We start from the raw sequence: 15,501 nt of genomic DNA on the forward strand, positions 1-15,501 counted from the left end.
TTATTTATTTATTTATTTATTTATTTATTTATTTATTTATTTATTTAATAGTTCTGGAGGTGAGAGGTCTGAAATGAGTCTCACTGGGCTAACATCAAGGCTTCAATGGGGCTGCCTTTCTTTCTGGAACCTCTCAGGGAGAATCCATTTTCTTCCCCTTTGCAGCTTCTAGAGGCTGTCTGCGTTCTTTGGCTTATGTTCCCCCCCCCCCCCCCCCCCCCCGCCATTTCCAAGCCAGCAACATCGGTCCAAGTCTTTCTCACACTGCCACCTCTCTGGTTCTCCTTCTTCTGCTTACCTCTTCCACTAATAATGACTCTTGTAATTAGATTGGGCCCATGTGGATAATACAGTCTAATTGCCCCCTGTCAAGGTCAGCTGATAACCTTCCTTCCACCTGCAACCTTAATTCCTCTTTGCCATGTAATCTAACATATTCACAGTTCCTGGAATTAGGTCATGGCTACCTTTGGGAGGCCGTTATTCTGCCTATCAGAAGTGGTAAATGGAAGGAGCAGAAAAGGTGGACATCGTGCTTGGATTGAACTAGAGAGATGTATAGTTAAGTTTAGAGAAGGTACATAAAATGTAGCAATCTGCCTAAGTATGACATTGGTTTCAAATCTACTTCATATTGTTTTCTCCTAATATAAACTCATGCATACAGGTAATTATTATTTAATTAGTATTTACATGTTATTAAAATATATTTATTTTGGAAAAAAGTCAATATTTGGTTTATTTTCAAATAATACTCTAAACAATGTCCTCATCTACCTGGAGGGATTTTCACAAAAGTGTAATGTGGTACTGAGGATATATTACCCAATTTCTATCTTTTTAGTAATCTGTATAACCAACCTGGGGCTCAAACTCACAACCCTGAGATCAAGAGTTGCATGTTCTTCCAACTGAGCCAGCCAGGCAGGCATCCCTTTATTACCCAATTTCTAAAGACCATGTTGGTCCTTCACGTTCAAACCTCCTTAACAGTAAATGGCCAAAGGACCTAATGGTAGCTTCATTTCAGAGTAAAACTGGATTTCAACACAATTTTATTTATTTATATGCTTGTTTATTTTTTGGACAACCATTTATACTTTCTTTTGAGCTCAGGGTAGTCTTCAAAGTGGCTAAAACTATGATCATCAGACTACTGAGTAAAAGTGGGATGCCATATTTCAAGGCACAGAAAGCATTTTTGCAACTAAAACTAGGATATTTGGGGCTTTTTTTGGTGTTTTACTTTAGCAAGAATTTCCCCTTAATTGTTCATTTCATAAAGCAAATGTGGTTAAACATCTACTCTGTATTAAACTCATGCTCGTCATTTGGAAAAAGTCATTAATTCAATAATTATATATTTATTTTATTATTTTTGGAGAGAGTGCATATGAGGGGGAGGAGGAAGGAGCAGAGGGAGAGGGAGAGAATCTTTTTTTTTTTTTTTTAAGATTTTTATTTATTTGAAAGACAGAGCATGAGCATGGGGAGGGGCAGAGGGAGAGGGACAAGCAGACTTCCTGCTGATCGGGGAGCCCAACACAGGGCTCAGTCATGACCTGAGCAAAAGTGAGACACTTAACTGACTGAGCCACCCAGGTGCCCCAAAAGAGAATCTTAAGCAGGCTCCATGCCCAGCATGAAGCCTGAGGTGGGGCTCATCTCATGACCTTGAGATCATGACCTGAACTGAAAGCAAGAGTGGACGCTTAACCGACTGAGCCACCCAGGCACCCCTCAATAATTATTTGAGTGCCTACTTTGCACTAGAACTTTTTTAGGTTAAGTTCTTCAGAGACCTTACATTTTAGTGTGAGAGACAATAAATAAGTAAAATATATATTTAATAAGTACACTGAATAAAGAAAAAAAGGGGAGTGCGGGACGGCAAAGACTTGAGCAGAGATGTGAGTTGAGAAGTGAGCCACATGAATAAGGTTGAGCAAATTGTCTCAGAGGAACAGTAAGCTTAGACTCATAAGAAGCTGGAACATGCCTGGCATGTTCCAGAGAAAGCAAGGGTGCCAGTATGACCGAAGGGGAGCAAGCTTAAAGAAGAGAAGCAGATGAGGTGAGTAAAGAGGTGAGATGGGGAGGGGAGCAGGTTCTACAGGGTCTTGTACTTGGTGAGGATCTGGTGGAATGAGAAATGAGAAGGATCAGAGTAGGGGGATGATGACAACTTTCAAAAAATTAGATTACTGCTATACCAAAATATTGAAGTTTTCCATCTACATTTGGGTTTACTTCTAGTTTATCTGATGCCATGGCTAAGTTCCACAGCCATTATCTGAGATTTTCTTTCTGCCTGATTACTTCTTAATTTATATTTTACTAGCCCCAAATGCCAGTACATCACAATGTATATCAGACTTTCAAAATGGTATTGAAAAGCAATAACCGGAAAGCTCACTTTATCACCCAGTATTTTAGGGCTTAAAACATCTCTCCTTGTTTGGTAAACAAATCATTTAGTTAAAACTGGAGAATAAGTAACTGAAGATCCTTTAGACCATGATTCGGACCATGATGTGCACAATTAATTCCACGTACCAGGCACTAAGTATATAATCTTTTACTCCTAGCAATATCCCAGCTATTATTATCCTTATTTTATGATAAGGAAGTTGAAGTTCAAAATGAATAGTTCAACTTTACCGAGGTCTCTCTGTTCTTAAGTTTTAGGACCCCAAGTTCTCTTTTCTCTTTACTTCTGTATCTTTTTATTTACAGAATCTTCCAGTGTCTGGTTTCTCGAGTAAATACACGTGAAGGTCTCATGCTAAGGATAGCATTACTGTTATTCCTGGCGCCCTCACCAACCCCTTCACCTTAGATCTTCCTCCCTTTAGGAGGGAGAGGCATTTCCAGATCCGGTTTCAGGCTTGCACGAACACTAGTAATCCAAGTTGTTTGTTCAGCCCCATTACACTCTTTCTTTGCACCAGAGACCCCCTAACTGCCACACCCTCGTAGGGGAAAAACCCCATCTATTTAGACTACTGATTAGCTCAGTCCGCCTTACAGTCCCTGTAAGGAGAGGGGCCTCAGCTGCACGCCTGCCTTCTTTTCCCCGATGGCGCTCCAGGGCGAAAGCTCCCGGGACTCAAAGTTTCTGCAGGAAAGAAAATCAAAGCCACGGGCTCGCGGGTCATCAGAAACCCGGAGGGTCCCCTCAGCTCCTGCCAGCCGTTTTCCCGTTCGCGCATCCCCGCGTTGTCCCCGGCCCTTTCGCCTCCCGCACGGCGAAAAGCGGCACCCGCGACGTCCAATCACCAACAGCACCGTCAGCCAAACCCCTCCTCGAAGGGGAAAACAGAGCCCGCCTCCTCGGACCTCGGAGGAAAGGGCGGGGCGACGCTCCGCGTGCGCGCTGCCGTTACGCCGACGCACGGGCACGCCGGGTCCGCCCACGCCCTCGCAAGTCTGGTTTCCGGCGGGAGCGCGGATCGAGGGGCGGAGGTGGGGCTGCGGCTCGGGTTGTGGAGGGGGCTGGGGCTGCGTTGCCCACTGGTACCCGCCGGAATGCCTCACTTGGAAAACATGGTGCTTTGTCGCGAGTCCCAAGTGTCCATCTTGCAGTCCCTGTTTGGAGAGGTATTGTGGTCAAACTGTCTTTTCTCTTCCAAATCCTGGAGGCAAACATTTCCGTGGTCTTGCGACGTGTTCTCGATTTTCTGGCTTCGTGTTTGGATTGAGGGGCAATACTCCGTTTTTTTTTTTTTGCATTGAGAAAAGGGTTGTTGTAGGTCTATCCTACTCCTCCAGCCTAAGTAACTTCTGGTTAGTCCCTTTTAAAGGAGAACGGCACAGGCGGGAGCGGCCGGCACCGCAGGACGTGGGCCCAGGACGGGTTCTTTTACACACGCCACGCTTTTGAGATGGTGTTAACCCAAAGTAGCCGCTGGAAGTTGCTTAGTATCTTATCCCAGCTGAGAAAGATTTTACACAAGTGTGTTCGCAGCGTTATTTTTTTCCAGTGTCAGTTCGCACGTTTCGTTGAGGTAATAGGTGTAAATCAAGCGTGGATGTGGGTGGTGGTTTTCAAGATTAGTGAGGGCCAGAGCAGGCTTCAGGTTTAAAATATTTTCCTTCGCCGTGTAAAACTTTCTCATGAGTTGATAATTATTTTCTGTTTTGTATGTGCAGACTAATACTTGCCTTTTCTCTCTTAGAGGCATCATTTCAGCTTTCCATCAATTTTTATTTATGGACATACTGCCAGTGGAAAGACCTATGTAACACAAACTTTGTTGAAAACTTTAGAGGTAAGAATAACTGTTAATTGATTTTTTTTTTTTTTTTTAACTCATAGGCTCCTGGAAATGGAATCTGGGAGATTATTTATTATAGTTTACCTTTCTCTGAAGGAATATCTTCTATATGAAACATTTCTGACCAATTTTTGTTTGAGATATTGTGGACTGTGATAAAAAAGGCCAGCAAATGTTAGTGAAACTGTGACTAAGAGATATAAGGTAGGCTTAGTTACATTGTTACTCTGAAAGAGAAAGAAAAGCTTCCTTCTTGGGTGAGATTTGTGGAATGTCACTAAAAATAGTTACAGGTTCCATTATTTGTGCGAGATGCCAAAAGTTATCTTCCAGAATGAGCAGTACTGCTTTTGTGATTTCTTTTGGAGAACAGACTATATTTGTAAGCAAGTCTTTGTTTCCTTGTTACTTCTGGAATTAACCTCCATTTTGATCTTTATTATTATTATTTTTTAATCACAACAGACATTTATTTAGAGTAATACATTTGCAGCTCAGATAGTTCTAAATTGTACATTTCAGGTTTATTCAACTTCTTAAAAATATTTGAGGGCAGCTGCAACCACAGATCTCAGCTCCATCATTATTTCTTTGCCCATTCTTCTCTCTCTCTTCTTTCCCGAATAACTTCTTTCAGATATGGTTCAAGGTAGAATTTATCCTCCTCATATTTTGTCCACTGCTCTTTAGGCAAGATCTGATGCCTCATGGTCCAGTGCTCTCTTAATGCGAAACATCCTGTCATTATAAAGGTTCTCAGGAAGCCTTCTTATGGCCTCTTTCACATCATCATTCTCCTATGTTGTATCATCTCTCATTAACCCCAGTTTATTGAACCCTGCAGCATTGTAGTACCATTTTCGAATGCCCTTCAGCCACCGGCTTGATGAGCAGGCCTGCTCGCCATTTTGACCCGAGGCTGCAGCGTTGCCTGCTGGGTCCATTTTGATCTTTAAATGAAGAGCTAGCTTAATCCTCATAGGAGGATTATTATGGTTTCAAACCTTAAAATTCTTTTCGATCTAGGTTTGTTTATCATTAGAATATTAAAATTATTAGTATGAAATTCCTACCAAGAATTTTAACATGTACTTGGGTTTCTTTATATGAATTCTTTAAAGTACAAGTTTGCTCTGATTCTCTGTAGGAAACAAATGGCAAACTCAAATAATTAAAGTGAGTTTAATGAAGGTACTGTTGCACAAAGGTCGAAGAAATGTTAAGGGAACTAATAAGGGATGATAAAGCACTGAGAGCTTTTACTCCCCTTAGACCTGAACAGACCACAGGAAGTAGCTGTTACCAGATCACTGTAAGAGCTGTAGTCTTAAATGGGGGGGCTGCCCAGCTGGAGCTGTGGCTTTTGGTAGAAGAATGTAGCCATGGTGGCACTATGGGCCACTGAGGGATAAGGGGTAAGTTAAGGGAATATTCATTTTGTTTCTTCTTACTGCTCTCCTTCAGGCTCCTGGTTCTTCTTGTTGACTGAATCCAACCAGAGCCAGAAAATAAGAGCATCTGGGTAATGCAGGCTGTAGTGGTCAGCCTTCTGGGGTACAGAGCAGCTTGGGGGATGGGGGAGATGTAGAGTAGAAGGACACCTGCTGAATATCCAACAGAGCCGTTACTATATATGTGGGTTTTCTTTTCTGTTTACACGTTTTTTAAATTTCTGTTTTCAGCTTCCACATGTCTTTGTGAATTGTGTTGAATGCTTTACCTCGAGGCTGCTTTTGGAACAAATTTTAAACAAATTGAATCATCTTAGTTCTTCAGAGGGTGGATGTTCTACTCAAATAACCTGTGAAACACTTAATGACTTTGTTCGCTTGTTTAAACAAGTAACCAAAGCTGAAAGTCTCAAGGATCAGACTGTATATATTGTGAGTAATTTAATTTCATTATACCATCTATTTGAAAACTGCTTATTGGTCAATTTCTGTAAATTTTTTCTATCTCATTATTTGTATTGCACCGTGCAAAGGTGCCTTTGGGATACAAAAATGTTTTAGATGTATTTCTTATCCAAAGGGAACTTCAGTTTAATGGAAGAGTTATGACACATACAACATGTGTATGTGCAGAGTGTGATAAGTGATAACCATGAGATGCAAAGTACAGACTTAGGGATATGTGATACAGCTTCATGAGGTGATAACATTTGAGATAGACTTAAAAGGATGATTAAAGGATTATAGGAAGAAACTGAAGAAGGGGAATTTCAGATGGTAGGAATTATGTAAGGAAAATCATGCAGATGCAGTGGAGGCCAGGGAATCAATAGTACAGTTTTGGTGGGTAACAGTGTATGAGGGGAGGAAAAAGCTAGGAGGTAGGTGAGGCAGATCATGGAGTATCTTGAAAACTCTACTAAAGTGCATATAGTGAGGCAGTAGTGAAGATTTTAGAGCAACAAATCTGTTTTAGGAAGATCATTTTGCAAGGCATGTTAAATAGATAGGGGGGTGGTGGTGACAGACTGAAGTCTAAAAGATGGTTTTCAGGCTCGTATCACTGTTTAAATTAGAGGAAATTTGGGCCAGGACTAGACTTGGGGAAGATGCAGAGAGGAATAAATGGAAGGGAACTCGAAGGTCAAATTTTTCAATTGGGTGTGGAGTAGGTTTGTGGGGAAAGATGAATCATTTGATTTTGGGGTGGCTAAGTCTGAATTGTAGTTGTTACATCAATGTGAAAATGTTTAGGAGGCAACTGAAAATGTGTAGTGTGTTTTGTTTTAGTGGATTTTTTATAATACTTTAACCCTTTTTAAAAAAATTATTGTCTCTGGATTTAGAATTAAATTTTAATATAATGCCTTATAACAGCTAAGTTATAAACTTAGTTATAAGGGACCAAATCTTATGCATTCTTGCATCTCCTGAAATTTATAAAACAGTTCCTTCCACATTTTAGTTTCATTCATTTATTTATTCAGCAAATAACTCTTGGGCACTTCCTATATGCCAGGGACTATTTTAGATAGTGGAGATAGAACATAGAACAAAATAGAGTCTCTGCCCTCTTGCAGCTTATAGTGTAGTTGAGGAAGATAGATAAAAAGCGAGTTAATATGTAGGATGTCAGATATAATATGTTAATAGAGTCAGGGAGAATCACTTGGGTGGGGGGAGAGTAGTTATTTTTCTAAATAGAGAAGACAGAGAAGATCTCACTGAGATGATGACTGAGCTGAGATCTGAGGAGCAAGGAAGGGAGGAGCAAGCTTTGAAGATATGTGAAAAAAGAGTATTCCAGGTAAAGAGATTTACATAAGACTACAAAGAAGACTGGAACATGCTTTGTGTATTCAGAGTATACCAAGGAGGCCATTGTGGCTGGAATAGTTTAAGTAGGGGGCAGAGTAGTAATGTTGAGAATCAAATGAAGGGTATGAGGATAGAAGCACGAAGACTAGTGTTATGGGTTGAATTGTTTCCTCCAAGAATTCATATGTTGAAGTACCTCAGAATGTCCTTATTTGGAAATGGGGTCATTGCAGTTCTAATTAATTAAGTTGAAGTTATACTAGAGTAGTTTGGACCCCTAATTTAATATGACTGGTGTCCTTATATAAAGAGGAAATTTGGAGATAGACATGCACACAGGGAGGATGCCACGTAAAGATTGGGGTTATGTTGCCACAAGCCAAGGGACTACTAGAAACCAGGAGAGAGACCTGGAGCAGATGTTTCTCTAGCACCTTTAGAGGAAGCATGGCCCTGCCAGCACCTTGATCTTGGACTTCTGGCTTCTGGAACTGTGAGATAATAAATTTCTGTAGTTTAAGTCACCCTGTTTGTGGTACTTTTTATGGCAGCTGTAGGAAACTAATGCAACTAGTTATGAGGCATTTATAATAATCTAGGCAAAACATCATGTTGGCTTAGGCCAGGGTGGTAGCAGTAGATGTGGTAAGAAGTGGTCTCAATATATTTTGACAGAATTTCTGATAGATTGACTGTAGAGGAGGAGAGAAAGAACAAAGTTAAGGGTGACTCAGAAGTTTTTGTGTACTTGAAAGGATGGAGTTGTCATTATCTTAGTGGAGAAGACTACAGCGGGAGGGGTCTTGTTAGGTAGGGAAGGAATGATCAGGAGTTTGGTTTGGGACACGTTAAATCCAAGTACAGATGTTCAGTTGGCACTTGGAGACTGGAGTCTTAGGTCAAGAGAGGCCCATTGTGGAGATAGGATTTTGGAGTTGTGGGTGTAGAGGTAGTAGTTCTTAAAGCTGTGAGACCATTAGGTCTCCTGGTGAGGAGAGTGAGTGAGTGAGGAGAGGGGAGTGCAAGTGCCCGAGTCTTGTGGCAATCTCTTGGTTATGGAATGAGGAGATGAGGAAGAACAAATGAGGACAGAAAAGAAATCAATGATGTACGAAGAGAATTTGGGTAAATGCAGTGTCCTGGAAGTCTCGCTATGCTGCCCCTTTCCTGGTCCTTTGACTAGGGAGAGCAGGGTTTCTTGGTGCTTTTTTGGTTCATGCTCATTAGCCTTTCTGTGTTGCTGGTTTCTTCAGCTCCACGTATGTGCTGTGTGAGGCAAAAAGACAACTCAGGCAATACACCCTCAGTACAGTGAGTTGTCATTGCTCTGCTCTTAAGGTCCCTAGCTGGTCTGTCTTCTCTCTACCTTTCAGAGCCCTGTTTGTTTTAGATGTAACATTCAAGATTCTTAGTTTTACTTAGCAGAAGGAATGGGAAAAAATAAATCTGCTCCCACCTTCTCGGAGTTAGAAGTCGAACTTCTTTTAAAATGCAAGTGCAGAGTGAAGAATACAGCCACTCTTGGTACAGTTCTGCACCATTACCTGGATTTATGCCAAGGCAACGCTAGTTGAAACCACTTTTACTTGCACCATCAGTGCAAATATCAACATCGTGAAAAGGGCTAAATGTCTCCGTATCACCATGAAAATAGTTTTGACTTTGCCAACCTTTTGAAAGGATATCAGGGACACCCTTCCCACCCCCGAGGGGCCACAGACCACACCTCAAAAACCAGTGTTCTAAGAAAGTTGGTCTTTCAGTGAGATAAGGTAGGAAATAAGATCACTGGTGGAGAGGAATTTAAGGAATTAAGAGTCCATATCAGAAGGGGGGCATTAATGTGGGTTTTGAAATATCCAAAAAATAAAGGAGTTGTAATAGGGAAGTGTTAGTAAGAAACGGTAATATTTAAAGAATGAAGAGGAATGACCTCAGGATATGTGGATGACAACAAGGAGAGGTTCAAAGCTGAATGTCTTTAGGTAGGGTGGAAAATCAATATTCTATAAACAGCCTTGATGAGTAAGTAGGGCTCTACTTATTTTTCAGATCCATTGGATAGAAGTGGGTATTCAGTAAGTACTTGTTAGTTGGCTAAACATTAAGTGTGAGAAAGTTTGCAGGTATTTAGTGTGGAACATTTTTTAGAGTACATCTATAGACAGTTCAGCTATTTAATAAATGAATTGGTAAGCTTCAGTACTTAGGAAATACAGAAAGGTAGCTGAGAATGTTTTCTAGTCAGTAAACCAATTTGCAAATCAAGAGTCTATTAGAATGCCTTTGGGTAAATTATTAAGATAAATGTTTGGATCTGAATTAAAATTTTTGCTTCTCTGAATATTATCTGATCATTGCTTTTGAAGAAGGATCATTTATTAGAATATCATAAAATCCTTAATTATAGTGGGTTAACTAAATTAAATTAGAAGAATGAACTATTAATTTATTGCTTCAGCTTTGTGTTTTGCATTAAAATGGGCATAAAGATGGGCCAATTATTTGAATTAATCTGTGTCCTGGATTAGAGAGTTATTTAAATGGAGATTGATGGGGAAATTGCGTAATTGCTTAGTGGAGAAAATAATTTATATCTTTTTAGCAGTAAATAGTTTTAGCTTTATTTTGTCTAATTAAGAATGAAATATCTTAAGTTGATTACTCTCATAGATTGTTTCAAGCTGTCAGTTAATAAAACATATAAAACAATTTGGACTATTTAGGGAAATAATATTCTTTGCATTTTAATTTTATTCCTAATTTAAATTATTATAGTTTCCAGTAAGACTTATTAATAAAGTGTAAATGTTAAAAAGAAAAAAAACAAAACAACCCAGCTTTTTAAATTTCAGTTCTGAGAAGAGAATATACAAGATGAATCTAGAACATTTTGCCATAATAGAAAGCTAGGAAGCTATCAGCTACAATGAGGGTCATTTCAAAAAGACACAGAAGCTCATGTATCAAAAGAATTAATATTGTTAAAATGCCTGTAGTACCCAAAGCCATCTGTAGATTCAGTGCAATCTCTATCAAAATTCCAGTGATATTTTTCACAGAAATAGAGAAAACAGTCCTAAAATTTGTATGGAATCACAAAAGACGGAATAGCTAAAGCAATGTTGAGAAAGAAGAAAAAAGCCTGACGCATTGTACTTCCTGATTTCAAACTATACTACAAAGCTATAGTAAAACAGTATGGTACTGGCATAAAAATAGATACATAGACCAATAGAACTGAATTGAGAGCACAGAAATAAATCTTCCCATATACATATGGTCAACTAATACTTGGTAAGGAAGCCAAGAATGCTCAGTGGGGAAAGGATAGTGTCTTCAATAACTGTTGATGGGAAAACTGGATAGCCACATGCAGAAGAGTAAAGTTAGACCCTTATTTTACACCATTTACAAAAATTAACTTGAAGTGGATTAAAGACTTAAATATAAAAAGTGAAATCATAAAACTCCTAGAAAAAAAGCATAGGGAAAATGTTCCTTGACATTAGTTTCAGCAGCAGTTTTTTATTATTTATTTATTTTAAAGATTTATTTGAGAAGAGCGCACATGCACTGAAGGGGAGGGGTAGAGAGAGGGAATCTCAAGTAGACTCCCCACTTGCATGGAGCCCAACGTGGGGCTCAGTCTCTTGACCCTGAGATCATGACCTGAGCCTAAATCAAGAGTCAGACGCTTAACTGCCTGAGATACCCAGGCGCCCTAGCAACAGTTTTTTAAATACAGCACCAAAAGCACAAGCAACAAAAGCAGAAATTAGTAAGTGGGACTACATTGAACTGAAAAACTTCTGCACAGCAAAAGAAACATTCACCAAAATGAAAAGGCAACCTATAGAATGGGAGAAAATGTTTGCAGTCATCTGCTGAACAAGGGGTTAATATCCAAAATATATAAAGAACTCATGCAACTCAATAGCAAAAAAAAATCTGGTTAGAAAATGGGCAGAGGACCTGAATAGACAGTTTTTCAAAGAACGTTCAAATGACCAGGTACATGAAAAGGTGCTAATCATCAAGGAAGTGCATCACTTCCATCCCTAATCATCAAGGAAGTGCAAACCAAAACCATGAGATACCACCTCACACCTGTTAGAATGACTGTCATCCAAAAGACAAGTACTGGCAAGGTTGTGGAGAAAAGGGAACCCTTGTGCACTGTTCTTGGGATAGTAAATTGGTATAGGAACTAGGGAAAAAACAGTATGGAGGTTCCTTAAACCATTAGAAATAGAAATACCATATGATTCAGCAATCCCACAAAGGAGATGAAATTGGGATGTCAAAGACCTAGCTGCACTCCCATGTTCATTGCAGTTTTATTTACAATAACTGAGACTATGTGTATATATAAACAATGGAATATTATTCAGCCATGAGAAGGAGATCCTGCCATTTGTGACAACATGGATGGACCTTGAGGGCATTATGCTAAGTGAAAGAAATCAGGCAGAGACACTTAATTATATGTGGAATATAAAAAGCCAAACTCATAGAAACAAAGGAAAATGGTTGGTTACTAGAGGCTGTGGGATAAAGGAAATAGATGTTGGTCAAAGAGTTCTAATTACAAGATGAATAAGTTCTAGGGAATCTATTGTACAGCATGGTGATTATAGTTATGCTATACTGTATTATATGTACTTGAATGTTGCTAAGAGTAGATCTTAAATGTTCTCACCACAAAAAAGAAATGATAATTATTTGCGGTGATGGAGGTGTTAGCCAAAGCTTTCATGGAAATAATTTTAAGTATATAGGTGTATCAAATCAACAGTTGTGTGCCTTAAACTTATGCAGTGTTATATGTTAGTTACATCTCAAAGCTGGGGGTACAAAAAGGACCCAGAAGCTAGTTTGAAGGGGCTTCCACTGGCCAAACATGGTACAATTGGGCCATCAAAAAGAACAGTCAATTCAGTAGATGGAAGTACATTAGATGTGTTAAATCCATGAACTTATAATGATAGTAAACAAATAAAAAACACAAAACCTCAGCTCATTGGTTACCATGGGAGTTTCATTTACTAGGGCACAACTGTAGGCTGAATAATGGCCCCTGAGGATATCAGATCCAAATCCCTGGAACCTGTAAATGACCCTTCATTTGGAAAGAGGGCCTTTGCAAATGTGATTAAGTTAAGGGTCTAGAGATAGGGAGATTTACCAGGTTTATCTGGGTGGTCACAAAATGTCATCACAAATGTTTGTGTAGGAGAGAGGCAAAGGGAGGATTTGACTAAACCACTCAGGAGGCCAAGTAATAGCAGAGGCAAGCAGAGTAAGAGAAACTTGAAGATGCTCGCCTTGAATTATGCAGTGATGCAGCCACAAGCCAAAGAATACTGGCAGCCACCAGAAGCTAAAAAAGGCAGAGAATGGATTCTACCTTAGAGCTGCTGGAGGGCATGTGGCCCTGCAGACACCTTGATTTTGGCTCTGTGAAACTGATTTCAGACTTAGGACTTCCAGAACTGTGAAGGAATCAATTTTTAGTCTGTTTTAAGCTACCAGGTTTGTGTGGTAACGTGTTATAGCAAGCACAGAAAACTAATAGAGGCACAAACTTATTCCGAAAATTAGTAGATAAAAGGAAAGAATCAAGCATTTATCCCTTCTGTCCTGTGTGAACTTTATTTCTGAGTAACTAAATAGCAGATGAGGCAAAGTTCTTTCTAGAAAAATGTCCTGCAACAAATGCAGGAAGAATCATAGAAAATTAAGTTTTGCAATACCTAAGAAAGTTTTGGATATAGGCAGTGATCATCAGTTGATGCAGAAATCATTTGGTGAAAGGCTGATGGGGAACTTTATAATAGATCAATCAGGCTGACAATACCTGAACCTGTCAGTCAGTCTTAACGTCACAAGAGAGACAGGCAGGTATTGTGTTCCGGCTGATGTGATTCAATAAGAAATACAGAGCACTGTTTGTGAAGTATTCTTGACCAAAACTTGAACCTGAATCTGATCAAACCTCTAGATTTATTGACTGTTTTACAGGAAATATAGGGGATATAAGAACATGTTAAATGATCTTAAAGAGAGGCAGTCAGCCAATTCAGTATTATGAAAAATTCTACACAATGGATTACTGGTTTTCAACAAATACATAACAAGGAAAAAAGGAAGGGCCAGGGGAAATGTTATAATTTAAAATTGACTAGGGCGCCTGGGTGGCTCAGATGGTTAAGCGTCTGCCTTCGGCTCAGCTCATGATCCCAGGGTCCTGGGATCGAGTCCCGCATCGGGCTTCCCGCTCCTTGGGAGCCTGCTTCTCCCTCTGTTTCTCTCTGTCTCTCATGAATAAATAAAATCTTTAAAAAATAAAAAAATAAAATAAAATTGACTAGAAGACAAACCAAATACAGTAAGATCAACATATGAACCTTTTTGGATCCTGAATCAAATAAATGAACTCTAAGGAGACATTTGTGGGAAAAGTGGGAAAATTTGAACATTGGTTATTACATGATGTTAAGAAATGTTGTTAAATTTTTTAGGCATGATAATGATACTGTGATTATGTTTAAAAAAAGTAGGTTTTCATTTCTTAGAGCTGCATACAGATGGAGTGGTATGTCTTAGAGCTCCATACAGATGGAGTGGTATGTCTGGGATTTGCTTTAACATAATCAGCGAGATGGTGGAGGTGAAAAGTGGAGGTGGATAGAAGAAACAAGATTGACCATATGTTGATGTTTGTTGAGGTTAGGTGAAATATATGTGGGAGTTACTGATCTCCCTATCTTCAAGTATATTTTAAAATTTCCGTAACAAAAAATTAAAACAAAGGTTAGATTAAATATTTTAGACAGTGTTATGAAGACTTTGATTTTATTTTTATGGACTAAAGGATAACTTCTTGAAGCAAGTTTTTTTTTTCTTTTTTAACATTTTTTATCATCAAGATTTCAAACACATAAAGAGAATAGTGTAATGTACTCCAATGAACCCATCATCCCGCTTCAGTTATTATTAACATGGTCAAACTTGTGTCATCTTTACCCAGGAACATTGTTCCCTGCAACATATTATATTATCCATAATAACATATATATGTTGTCTCTATATCTATATACATCATATATGTTATCAGTGAATATATATGCTATATCTATATAGATATATAGTATAGTGTATAGAGTATATAGCATAGTATGTATACCATATATCTGTGAAAGAGAATTAACTTTTAAAATAACATATAGAGAAGTATCTTTTAAAATAACATAATACCAGTGGTTTTATAACTGAACAAAAATTTAACTTTTATCAAATGGAATAAAAAATGCATCCAGTTATTTTTCTTGTATACCTAGTAAGGTATCCTTAGAGCATTGATAGTATACCTAGAAAAGAAACCTTTTTAATATAGCTGTGATTCATTTTATATTTAGAAATTTGGATTAAAATACATTATAAGTAGTCTGTTTTTTAATTTACTAATGTGACTTGTTTGAAATGCCTTCTGCAAATGTAAATGCCAGTTAAAAATTAATTCATAGGTTACAATTTTTCTTTTTAACATGGAAAATTCAAGTCTTGAATTGTGCATTATACAATGCTAATGTTTTATAAAGGCTTTGTAAATTGATTTTGACACTGCATTTTTTTTTTTATAAGGTTCTAGATAAAGCAGAATATCTAAGAGATATGGAAGCAAATCTTTTGCCTGGGTTTCTTAGGTTACAAGAATTGGTAAGTAATATGAAAGAGTCTTTTTGCCCTATGACCTAATCAGTAGATTGTCTTGTCAGATTTTTTCATTTGCCAGTCTGACAGGTGAGAAATGAATCTTAACATAATTTTAATTTGCATTTCTCTATTATGAATGCTGTTGAGCATTTTTTCCAAAGTAAAAGCAGTTTGTGACTTGATAGCATTTATTCTTTATTTTAGCTTTTTATTTCTGATTGTGAAGTGACTAACCC

At 38.4% G+C, this 15,501-nt stretch overlaps 1 protein-coding gene and 1 pseudogene across 1 annotated transcript in view; one reads left to right on the forward strand and one right to left on the reverse strand.

Moving 5' to 3' along the window:
- Positions 1 to 3,450: 3,450 nt before the first annotated feature.
- The window catches only part of ORC5 (origin recognition complex subunit 5), an 86,506-nt gene continuing 74,455 nt past the window's right edge, over positions 3,451 to 15,501 (forward strand). The window contains exons 1-4 of the mRNA XM_035020401.1: positions 3,451 to 3,600; positions 4,179 to 4,271; positions 5,960 to 6,160; positions 15,194 to 15,268. Coding sequence (XP_034876292.1) covers positions 3,529 to 3,600; positions 4,179 to 4,271; positions 5,960 to 6,160; positions 15,194 to 15,268 — 441 coding nt within the window. The 5' untranslated portion in view covers positions 3,451 to 3,528. The remainder of the gene's footprint in view (positions 3,601 to 4,178; positions 4,272 to 5,959; positions 6,161 to 15,193; positions 15,269 to 15,501) is intronic.
- LOC118020650 lies at positions 4,583 to 5,184 on the reverse strand (annotated as a pseudogene).

Source organism: Mirounga leonina, unplaced genomic scaffold (assembly GCF_011800145.1).
Source record: "Mirounga leonina isolate KUSES-001 unplaced genomic scaffold, KU_Mleo_1.0 Mir_174, whole genome shotgun sequence".
In the NCBI taxonomy this organism is placed as follows: domain Eukaryota; kingdom Metazoa; phylum Chordata; class Mammalia; order Carnivora; family Phocidae; genus Mirounga; species Mirounga leonina.